Raw genomic sequence first — 11,724 nt, 5'->3', positions numbered from 1 at the left:
AAATGATTGCAGCCAGCCATACTGGATAAAGAAAATCAAAGGCATATTTTCAAATGCTGTCAATCAGTCTATTAAGTTAAGTATATATTGTTATATTTCGAGTTTTATTTTGTTGATCAAGCTATGGTTAACTTGCCAGAAAAGAAGCTAGCTAGCTAACAGCGAGTTAGTATTGTACACATTTCTCTTTCTCACTTTTGACCCAGCTCAGAAAAAGAAGTATTCGGGTTAGGCCGAATACTTCCATTTCTTCTTCTTCTTGTAAAATGGCGGGGGCACCTAACATTTATCGGTGCATTACTGCTACTTGTTTGTAACTTCCCCCAGGCATTATATAAAAGAACACCTCAAAGGACTCATTCAGCAAATAGTACGTCGTTGTCAGTTTGGTGTTTTTGACCTGAACGTCACATTTGACCTCAGCAGGATGTTCAGGTGTTCTACTCCGTATGCAGTGATAAGACCACCTACTGCCAAAAGGAGATAAGCCTTGTTTTACAACTTCAATTTGATTTAAATAAATTCTTTTCAAAGTGGTCTATACTTGATGGCGTGGACCATAATGCTTGACAGACGCAGGAAGTGACGTGTTTATCATTCCCACAATGCACAAAACGCACGCAACACAGTCATTTCGCCCGGTCCCTGTTCGCCCTGCCCACCTAGAAACCTCAGAGAGAGCCACGTGTGAGGGATCCGTCTCCCAGGGCGGACACAAGTGCAATAGAAACAAAAATAACAACAATTACAACACTGAGGTGAAGAAACAGTTTGTAACATTTTGGAAAAGTGTGTCAACGTTTACAGTATTTGTACATAAGAAGATGCCTGATGGGGATGAAGGGAGCGGCAATGACAAATTAATTGAGGAGTTATTGTCGGTAGAGATTCAGATTCAAGATTCAAGAGTTTTATTGACAAATGCACAGAGATAACAATTAAGCAGTTGCTGGCAATGAAATGCTTGAGTCACAGGCTCTCTTCTAACAATGCTCAGAATTAAAAACAAAAACAGAATTTGAATAAAATAGTGTAAAATAGAATATCAAAACTTTAAAATAGGAAATAAAAAAAAAATATATATATATCTAAATATATATATACAGTAATGGTGGAGTAAGTGAACAGGTGCATTGTAAGATATTAAGAAGGAATCTCAAAGACTGTAAATGTACATATAACACATATAACAAAAATATATATATATATATTAAAGATGCCAATATTTCTTTAGAATTCAAAAATGAATTGCATTATAAAACTTTCCACCAAATTCTTTATTCATAAGAAAATGTCAGATGGGGATGAATGGAGCAGCAATGACAAGTTATTGTCAGTAATGGTGGAGTGGGTGAGCAGGTGCATTGTTCGAAGTGAAAAAGGGAATCTCAAAGACGGTAAATGTACATATAACAAAATATTGAAGATGCCAATATTTCTTTAGAATTCAAAAACATGGCATTATAAAACTTTCCACCAAATTCCTCATTCATAAGAAAACCAACTCTGATCTTATTTATTCCTATTGGTTATGCTCATACACTTGTATATATATATATATATATATACAGTATGCATAATGTATGTGAGGTGATGACCTGCTCCGTGTCATCCCCGAGCAGCAGCTGTACCACGAGCCGCATCCGTCTCCACGGCGACGCGCTCAGAAGTCCCAAACAGAGTCCGCCTCACTTTCCGCTCCGCCGCCAGAAGATGTTCTCACAGTAAGTTCCACATCTTCTGACTTCAGAAGATGTTCTCACAGTAAGTTCCACATCTTCTGACTTCAGCCTGAACTGCGCTTCAGCTCGTTCCTCACCACCACCGCCCGCTTGCACTCTGTGTTTGAGCTTTAAGCCGCGGGCAGGCTTGTCTCCATTCGGGTGACGTCAGCGAGCTAACTGCTAAACTCACCTGACCGTTGATGCTAATGGAGACTCCTCTGAGTGATGATGGGCTTTGTCTCCACAGAACACCACCGACACCCGTGACTCCTCATGATGATGGGGAAGAGACAGACTCTGGCAAGTACAACTGTTTTACACTGACTTAGTTTACACTCAGTTATAGTTTGTGGGTCTTGAGGGGACTAGTCTGCTGCCTCCTGGTGGTGAGATGCTGCATCACTGTTGGGCAAAGAGCAGGGGAGGTTCGAATTTAACAAATTATAGAAACTGTGTCTTTCCCCCCACTTTCCCCTCTGTCACTGTGTGTGTCTGTGTGTGTGTGTGTGTGTGTGTGTGTGTGTGTGTGTGTTTGTGTGTGTGTGTGTGTGGGCTACAGGTGTGACAACAGGCTACAATCCATTGACCGCTAACATCTCCCAGATCCCTGGCCTGTCACCCCTCGCCAGCTTCCCCCCCGATGAGAACGCCCCAGGACGGAGAAACGCAGTCCGTGACACTGACTCTGACTACGTCAAGCTCTCCAAACAAGGCGGTCAGAAGGGTAAAGCCAACCTCCTGACCCACACCTCCACATGTCCACCTGGTTATTCTATGACGTTCACCCTGCTGTTATTGTAATTTATTTTCCCGTCCTCGTTTAACAGGACTTTTGAGGCACGAGCCAACAGTCGCTGCTAAACCTAATGCATACACACCTCCCAGCTGGAACTTCTATCCATCAGAGAACAAGAGCAACCTAAGGTACTTGTTACATATGTCTTATTATTATAATGCTCCGACCACATTACTAAACATGTTCCTCATTTGCTATTGACTTGCTTCTGTTCCTTAATATTGTTTAAATCCTTTTAAACAGATTGAACAATATAAATAGTAACAATCAGACACTATAATGGCTGATGATTAGTGTTTTTTCCTTATTATATATTTCAGCTCAAATTCAGTGAAGGACACATATAATGTCCTTGTGTTGTTTTTTTCTTTTTCTAACAGTCTCAATAACACTGTGGAGAAGAAGATCCCTGAAGTGTTTCAACCACTGGAGCCTCCCTTCGGGAGTGACAGTCTGACGGCCTGGGAGAGGACTGGGACCAGCAACACCCGTCGCACCGACAAGGTAAACAGAGAAATGCCAAAGTCATAAAGAAAGTAATTCAGCCATGAGTCAGCAAAAAAACAGCTTATACTCTCGCTTCTGTTTTTTATTATGACCCATGTTCTTTATTGCAAAGTTAAAGGATTGTTAATGATGATAGACTGTTACACAATTCATTTAAGCCATTTTCACACATGAACTCTGTAAAATGTCTGGAAAATTGGGTCCAGACATGTTCCTGAGTTTGCCTTTCACATGTGAAGAACATAAGAGGAAATTCTCAGCATCAGACCTGAAAATATCTGTATAACTCAGGCGAGGGCTGGTGCCTGGGTACAGCACACAGGAGGCAAGATGTATAAATTACACTGGGGAAATCATGTGTTTTCGGCACTTATCACCAAGCTGGAATATCGTTATCTGTCCAAGTTGACATCTTTGTTTACATCCTTCAGGACATTTGTATTCTTTGTGTTGTTGTTTTCTGTCTCTTATGCTTTAGAAACGTCCTCGTCCCACCCACTCACTTAAATACTCACTCTGTTTTGTTTTTTATTCCCTGCAGAACAACAACGGTCACTACAACCAGCAGGAGAATCTGCTGACACCCAACCAAAATCTAGAGTTCAGCAAATTCAGGAGGATGTGAGTTAATTTGGCCCCAAGATGGCGCTGTTGTTCTGTATCTGGTGACTCAGACATTTTGACATCAACCAGAAACAGCATCGCACAAAATAGAGATAGAATCATAAACCTGTGATCTTAGCATGTAAAAACCCATCAGTCATTTTCAATTGAAGAACTTAAATAAGCACTTGGTTACTGGTGTTTCCAAATGATGTATATCAGTATAAGTCAATGCTTATTACCATCACAGCCCATGAAGAATATGATTGATCCATATTTCAGATTATTTTGTATTTATCGGTAAATTGTAGGCCATATTTCTCTATGTTGTGATGATTAAGCAGAAAAACTTCTGGGCGGGTCCCACACTCAGGTCAAAGTGAACAGCACACAGAGCAGTAGACAAACCTGGATGTTCCCCCCTGTGTGTTTGTTTTTTTGCCAACAGCTGGTCTGTGATGTGTGTCCTTGTACCTTTGGGAAAAAAGTCACTGACTTATAAACAGAAAAAAAAAAATGAACTAAAAAAACGTCAGATGCGATTCCAAAGAGACGAGACAGTAAACAGAGGGGTCCTGGAGGGCTGGAGGGTTGTGACGCTGTATTTCACGGAATTCACAAAAGAGGATTGACTCAGTACAATCATATGAGAGTCATCAGCTTGAGAACAGAGTGTAGAATGTTTAATAAATTCTGAAAACAATGATCTAATGATAAGTATAACGAGCTCTAATTTGATTTTATCCTTCGGTTTTACTTTAAGTATTCCAGGATTCATATATAATGTATTGTAAGGTGTCCTTAGGTGTTTAGAGAGGTGGCATGAATTAAAAGGTATTGTTATCATCATTACTATTATCATTATTTTTATTAGATTTAAAGGAAACAGATTAAAAGTTAGGATTGTTTTTCAGAGTTGCTGGTACGGTACAAGACAAACAGAAATCTGACTAATGCAAACACCAGTTGATGACCTTTTGACAGGAAACATTTGTAATGAGTAACCAGAGTTTGTGTTGATACACAGAGTCAGAGGGATAGGGTCCATATTTCATGTTTAAACTGGGTCTGTTGTCATCTTTCTCCGGTTAATGTGAAACTTTAATGGCGAAAAAACACATTTGCGTTACATTTCCAGCCACAGAAGAGCCATCTGGTCCGATGTTCATTAAAAATGCTTCACACATTTGTCTGCTTCCACCACATTGGTAACTTCCTGTCTCTCTCACAGGGTCCACGACAAGAAACCGGCTCCGACCGACATGTCCAAGCTGTTGAGCTTCGGTTACGCAGACGAAGACAAACCAACTAGCCACACTGACATGTCCAGTGAGTAAGCACAGGGTTTCTGTTAGAGTTCAGATCCACCTGCTCGCCATAAATCACCTCCTTTTATTGCCTTTTCACGGCGCTGCTAATACCTCACCTCTGGTTTAGTAAAAAGGAAATTAAACTAAGCGGCCGAGCATTGTAATTATTTAATTTACGAGACTCATTCTCTGGATATAGAACGTAATGAAATGATGTTGAATGATGAAAAGCTGATGATTAGAGGCTTCAGCCATTAGGGCATTTATGGTGCATCCTTTAAAGAGATGATAAGTGAATTATGTGATAATGACTCGGAGACTGACTCATATGTTCATGTATGTGTTCCCATGTCAACAGATTAGAAGACTGCCAGTGCATGGAAAACTAACCTCCATCCAGTCCTCTCCTGGGACAACCCTCACCTCTTCAGAAATAACGTTAGGACCTTCTATTTTTCATGAATGTTAGTGGCGTCTCATTACCTGTGTTTGTTCAATTAGGAAGGCGCCAGATGGAAAGGTCCTGTGTTACAAGGTTTTATTTTTTAAATCTGTAAAAAAAGCAGTTTTCAGGAATAAAAATTTGAGAATTTCAACAAAAATTCGAATGTTTCACAATCTTCTTGACTTGCCCGATAACACAGCAAACAATGGCACATTTTCTGGGACGTGTAAGAAGTGGAAAATTGCCCTTAAAGCAAATGACACTATGTTTAATTCGATTTTAGTTTGCTCAGAACATGCACCCTGAACCAACTCTCTCTGTCGGTTGTTTACTAACTTGGTCGTGTTTGTGTCGTGTTTTTTCATACGCCCACGAGAGGCCTGCCCACGTGAAGAGGTTATCGCAGTGTTCTTCAGGGGAAGTTATCCATTACCTTCTGATTGCTTATTGTTAAGACATAACAACACTCGTGTTTATGTAAGGTTCAGACATAATGGCTGTTTTGGTCACATCGCCTTTTCATCTGATCGATCTGGTTCTGTTTGTTCATGCCCGCTGGATGTTTTTGTGAGCCTGAGGACAGGTGCAACTCCTCCTCTCTGGGGCCAATCAGCTGCAAGGTCAGAGGTAACCACTATATCAGCTCTGCGGTCCGACAACTCCTATTTCAAATCTCAGAGAAGAGCAGCAGCGAACACTTGGAGGTTTTAACACCAGATCAACTTTGAAGACTTTTCTTGGTTTCACATCGACTCCTGCAAACATGACACCGATTCTACTGAACTGTATGGGGAGTGAGCACAATGAGTTTATCAAGTGAGTATCTGAAAGACTCCACTAAGCTTTAAACTGACTTTCTTGTATTTGCTGCTCTTAAAAAACGTTTTCCATCAATATGTGTCTCATGTCATCGGGTTCCAATGTCAATTCAGAGCAGACTTTACATCCAGATTCTGGATTCACTTCAGCTCATGTCCATGTATTAATGTCGAGCACTGAATTGTTTTTCGAAGACAACACGTCCAGGTGAACAATCCCTACCTGGAGGGCATGGAGGAGGACATTCTCTACCACTTCAGCTTGAGCAACAGGACTCACAACCTTCCAGAAATGTTTGGAGACATTAAGGTTCGTGAAATAAGGGTCAGATCGAGAAGATAAACGAATTTGGGAAAACCTTGGAAACTAAATTCAACAATTCTCTTTCTCTCTTTCCCACAGTTTGTGTGTGTTGGTGGAAGCGCGAACCGCATGAAAGCCTTCGCCCAGTTCATCCACCAGGAGCTGCAGCTGCCAGGAAACCCAAAGGAAATCACAGATATCTGTGAGGGAACTGATCGCTACTGCATGTACAAAGTGGGACCAGTGCTGTCGATAAGCGTAAGTGCTCCATTACCAGTTCTTACACTAGAGGACAAAAATTGCCGAAGTGGAAAGTCATTAAAATGTTAAATTACTGCTGTAAGTAATAATTGTGTAATGGATTTTAAAACTTTTTCCATCCACTGTACGTCTCACAGCATGGAATGGGCGTCCCCTCCATCTCCATCATGCTGCACGAGCTCATCAAGCTGCTGCACCATGCCCAGAGTCGTGACGTGGTCGTCTTCCGCCTCGGAACATCCGGTGGAGTCGGTAAGAACTTGTTTTATTTTTTGTGTTTCAAAATGTGAGAGGTTATAATTTGTCTTAAACTTTCGGACGAGACTAATTTCCCCTCGCTGCCGTCTCCAGGTCTGGCTCCAGGGACCGTGGTGATCACAGACAAAGCGGTGGACTACTCCTTCCGTGCCCAGTTTGAGCAGGTGGTTCTGGGTAAAGTCATCACCAGGAGCACGGAGCTGGACGAGGGGGTGGCCAGCGAGCTGCTGCAGTGCTCCTCCGAGCTGCAAAACATTCCATCAGTGATCGGAAACACCATGTGCACCAGCGACTTCTACGAAGGTACAAACAAAATGCAATGCTCGTCTTTGTTTATCCACTTAACGGGACGGGAAGCAATCCCTGCAGGACACACATATGTGGTATTGACAGCTTCCTGTGTTGTGTCTCTCCAGGTCAAGGCCGACTGGACGGGGCACTGTGCTCCTTCTCTCGCGCTGAAAAACTGGAGTATCTGAGGAAAGCGTACGAGGCCGGAGTGAGGAATATTGAAATGGAGTCCACTGTATTCGCTGCCATGTGCCGCGTCTGTGGTCTCAAAGGTATTGTTGTTTGTTTTAAAACGTAGAACATTAGGGGCTTTAAACACATATTCTCACAGAAAATCACTTTCTTTAATTAGCCTTATTTGATATTGGTCAAAACAATGATATCCCCATTTGAAGAAAACAGATTTAAGGAATAGGGACATGTCAGATCTTAACGTCTCACGGCTCACACTGAAAGATTTCCTTTCTCTCTCCAGCGGCTGTGATCTGTGTGACGTTGCTGAACCGCTTCGATGGAGACCAGATCACCTCCACTCATGATGTGCTGACGGAGTACCAGCAGAGACCTCAAGTCTTAGTGTCCCACTTCATCAAGAAACGCCTGGGACTCATCGTCTGAGACGTCTGCCTCCCCCCTCCCAACCCCAGCATTCCCCTAACATGTACATAGCTTTGACTGACATGTGGATATGTATATATTAATGTATAAACTGTACTGTATAACATGTTAATATGTGTATTAGACACTTATTTTATAAACTATTAAGATTTCTATGATTTATTTGTAATATAAAAAAAATGCTAAAATATGAAGTTAAGTTACTTGACTCTTGAATTTTCCTCTAGTTGGTTTGACTCCAGATGATTTGAACATTTGGAATAAAAATCTGCATATTGGTTTGTAGTCTCTTAGAGAGTTGTTTTCCCTGTTATATGCTCATTAGATGAGAAACACTTGTATTCCTTAGTGATTTTCACTTAAAATATGAGAAGAGTAAAGGGACATTCCTGTAATTTGAACGTGTTATTAAATACTCAGAGTAAAGATTGTGCAATATAAGCTTGTTTATGCAAATGTGAACTTACGGACTGTGACATAAGAGGTGAATAAACATTGATAAATGTGCAGGAAAGTCATTTCAATGTGTTGGATATATATGTTTATTATGACTAAGAAAAAGTCTGTGATACTGTACTTCTCAACGGGTGCTGTAGAGTCTAAAACTAAATAAAAACAATAAAAGTTAACAATGTTAATTGCACTGTGTCGTGTGGTGGTCAATACTGTAGCTGCCAGTTTTACCTTGTACAGCTCAACTGTGTGAACAGTGAATATACTAACACATTCAACTCAGTGAAATGTCATATATATAACCACTGAAGGTTTAGTCTGGTGCGACTTTGTTCAAGTGCTTGGTCAGAATTTGATCACGGACTCAGTGTCTCGGCGAGGAGGTTTTGGGGGCTGTAAGACAGACAGAACCTCTTTGGCGTACGGGCTCTGGTGCAGACCGGCCTCCCGGAGCGCCTGCTCCACCCGCACTCTCGGATCAGACACAATCTGGAAAACAAATGTAAAAAAAACACAGTAAATCCGGATTTTCCAGCTGTTTCGCTCTAGATCACACCCTCAAGGCTACCATTGTTTGTGTTTATGGTTTACTACACATTCAATTCTTGAAAACAAGATGAATCACTACTCCTTCATTATTTGGTAGATGATCCCAGTTTAAAAATCATTAGTCATTGCCGGCGTTACACAACAGCGACACTCTAACCTGACCTGCTCTGTGCAGCGGTGTCAACACCTGACAAACTGTCTCAACAGTGCACTGATGGACTCGGTGTGCTTGAGATCAAGGCTATGTTCACAGGTCTGTGGGACGAGGACAAAGATTGTTTGACGAGCTTGCATAAGTTCTCCCACTGCACGGGTCATTGCTCTCCGCTGCACCCAGGATGAAACGAAACATAAACGACTGGATATGCTCAAGAGGAGCGCGGAGGGGGGGGGGGGGGGGGGGGGGGGGGGGTAGTCTCACTCTATGTTGGGCAAAGGTACGGAGTTCAGGGGCAAACAATCATGCAACTGTGGAGATTTCGGTGGAGACGTCTCACCTGTTTGTCTGTGTATGTGTTAATACTGTAGAGAGGCCTCTGGAGCTCGCACTCCTTTACATTCAAGAGGCGACTCCTCCAAGCCTCAGTATCTGCCATCATCCTCTCTGGGTCCGCCTCGGCCACCACCCCAACCTGAGATGAGCGGGGGGAAAAGCATTTAATAAATAGTGATAATATAGCTTATGTCTGCCATAAGGTGGCAGTGATGCCTCATGTCAGATGAGTGGGTCCCTGGTGGGTCATTTCAACTAACAAGAGCGAAATAGAGTGGTAGACAGAGAACATAATGATCCACCTGGTTTCTGAGAGCTTCCAGACGATTCTGCTTCTCCTCTTCTTCTCTCTGATGCTCAAGCTCCCGAGCCTCTCTCTCCTCCGCTCGCCGCTGCAGCATGTCGGCCCTGAACTGCACCCTGGATGGACCGCAAAGGGTGTAGACGTCAGTACTCTTCCTCTCTCTGCCACAACCACAACCAACATTTTTCTATTGCTCCTGACACTGCTTGGCTCCGGGGGCTGTGGAGGGGTTTTATGGAGCTGCCGGAGAATAGCTCCTTTCCCATCATCTGTTTTTATCGCTCTCCCAGCCTCTCACGATTCTTCATTCTCATTCCTGCCAGAGTTCGCTCTCACAGCCAAAGTCAACACTGTTATATGGTAGTAACCGCAGAGAAATACTCAGCAAATCAAACCAAATGGGAGATTTTTTATTCCCCCAAGAAGAATTGATTCTTCAAGGGTAACTTCACTTCAGACTTAATAACAATGTTTCTGGTTGAAAGTTTCAAGTGTGTTGCACTTAAGAGGTAGAAAGGACAAGACTGAGCAAAGTACACAGAGACGCCGGCACTCAATTTATATTTCCTGAGTGTTTCATAATGATGACAGGCACCTTTTGTGGAGAGCGTTTAAGTGGAAATTCAGCCCTTAAGGACATTTTTCCGTGATAAATCTGAGATATTCAGTGTAATCCAGGAGGTGTTTTTAATGCAAGGGGATCAATCTCCCTTTGTTCAGCATTTCAGTAAGAAGAATATTCCAACTATTTAGCATTGCACTTCCATAAAGTTAGGCGGGCTCATGATGGGCAGATTACAAACGCCCACATCTTTACAAATGTGCTTGTTGCTGCAAACATGTGGGTCCTCAAGTCAAACTGAGACGATGATTCAAAGTCTTGGTGGTTTTCTCCAATTAGAAAAAGCCACAACTGCTTTTATCAGAAGTTTCAATCTGGTTTTATATTACCCTGTAGTACTAGAACAGCTGTTCTTCAGTTCTTAAGGACCTTCTGTTAACCGTTGATTCAGGGAACTCTGCGGTTTTGGTGCTTTCAGACCTGACACTGTCAATCATAAGATCCTTTTATCACGTCTCATTCTGTGGGCAGTCATAGAAAACTCGTAATTCCTAAATTGGATTCAGTTGTACCTGACGGACAGGATTTCTTTGTCAAGGCAAATATTGTATTATTTTCATATTTTAAGCCTGTTGGGCTCTTTGGTCCACTGTAGTTGTTTTAAATGTGCTATTCAAATTTAAACCTTGACTTGACAACTAGATTGATTTTGACACGTATAATCAGTGGCGTGCATTACAAGTAATTGTATCATCGTTGTTACCTCACAAGAGTATAGTAAGGCTGAAACTGGATGTAGGGATACAAATGAAAAATGTGTTTTTGTGACACACAAGTGAGCCCTTAAGCAAAAAAAGTGATTACAAAGTAAATGATTGGTGAAGGGACATAACATCAACACTTCAATACTCAAGGTCCCATGGTGCAACACTCACCTCTCTTTATCTTTCCTCGCCTGCTCCTCCATGACGCTCCTCAGATTAGCGAGTCTCTCCTGATCCCTGTGCTCCAGCTCCTCCCTCCTCTTCTCCTGCTTTAAATAAAACTGCCTGACCTGAAGGAAAAAACAACAAACGCTTAATGACTTGTCCTATTGATTGTGACAGAGTGGTAATCAGATAAGTGTAACGAGAAGGAATGAGATGATATTTCAATGTCTGGCAGACTATTGTGCTAAATCATATGGAATGCAATGCAACCTAAATGCTATCATTAATCAGTGTCTCAGGATGCCCATGATCTGCTGGCAGACCCCTGAGGGGAGAGTTAATTAAACAGTCAGACACACATACACACACACACAGATACACAAACACTGCATTCTGGTGTAGTTGTACCTGTGAGGACAATAACTAAATTAGTTTTCAAAATATAACATTGCAACAATGTTTGCTCTCAGTTTGATTTCCATCCACAATAAATTACTTA

The 11,724-nt window shown here is 42.0% G+C and overlaps 3 protein-coding genes across 3 annotated transcripts; 2 read left to right on the top strand and 1 right to left on the bottom strand.

Moving 5' to 3' along the window:
• Positions 1-1,593: 1,593 nt before the first annotated feature.
• On the top strand, positions 1,594-6,201 carry LOC128455483 (uncharacterized protein C7orf57 homolog). The gene is made up of 8 exons (XM_053439155.1): positions 1,594-1,724; positions 1,972-2,024; positions 2,230-2,448; positions 2,552-2,648; positions 2,901-3,024; positions 3,569-3,648; positions 4,862-4,959; positions 5,299-6,201. The coding sequence occupies exons 1-8, from the start codon at positions 1,594-1,596 to the stop codon at positions 5,301-5,303; spliced, it is 807 nt and encodes a 268-aa protein (XP_053295130.1). The 3' UTR covers positions 5,304-6,201.
• On the top strand, positions 6,005-8,573 carry upp2 (uridine phosphorylase 2). The gene is made up of 7 exons (XM_053439599.1): positions 6,005-6,201; positions 6,399-6,513; positions 6,607-6,765; positions 6,906-7,020; positions 7,120-7,329; positions 7,443-7,589; positions 7,793-8,573. Exons 1-7 carry the CDS (start codon positions 6,149-6,151, stop codon positions 7,933-7,935), a joined length of 942 nt encoding a protein of 313 aa, XP_053295574.1. The 5' UTR covers positions 6,005-6,148; the 3' UTR covers positions 7,936-8,573.
• LOC128455759 (coiled-coil domain-containing protein 148) lies at positions 7,812-11,340 on the bottom strand. The gene is made up of 4 exons (XM_053439601.1): positions 11,232-11,340; positions 9,733-9,850; positions 9,435-9,569; positions 7,812-8,877 (listed from the first exon to the last, which is right to left on the bottom strand). The coding sequence occupies exons 1-4, from the start codon at positions 11,261-11,263 to the stop codon at positions 8,734-8,736; spliced, it is 429 nt and encodes a 142-aa protein (XP_053295576.1). The 5' UTR covers positions 11,264-11,340; the 3' UTR covers positions 7,812-8,733.
• Between the last annotated feature and the right edge of the window lie 384 nt (positions 11,341-11,724).

Source organism: Pleuronectes platessa, chromosome 14, assembly GCF_947347685.1.
Source record: "Pleuronectes platessa chromosome 14, fPlePla1.1, whole genome shotgun sequence".
In the NCBI taxonomy this organism is placed as follows: domain Eukaryota; kingdom Metazoa; phylum Chordata; class Actinopteri; order Pleuronectiformes; family Pleuronectidae; genus Pleuronectes; species Pleuronectes platessa.
Note: the sequence above shows the minus strand (reverse complement) of the source record. Positions and strands in the feature narration are given on the sequence as shown.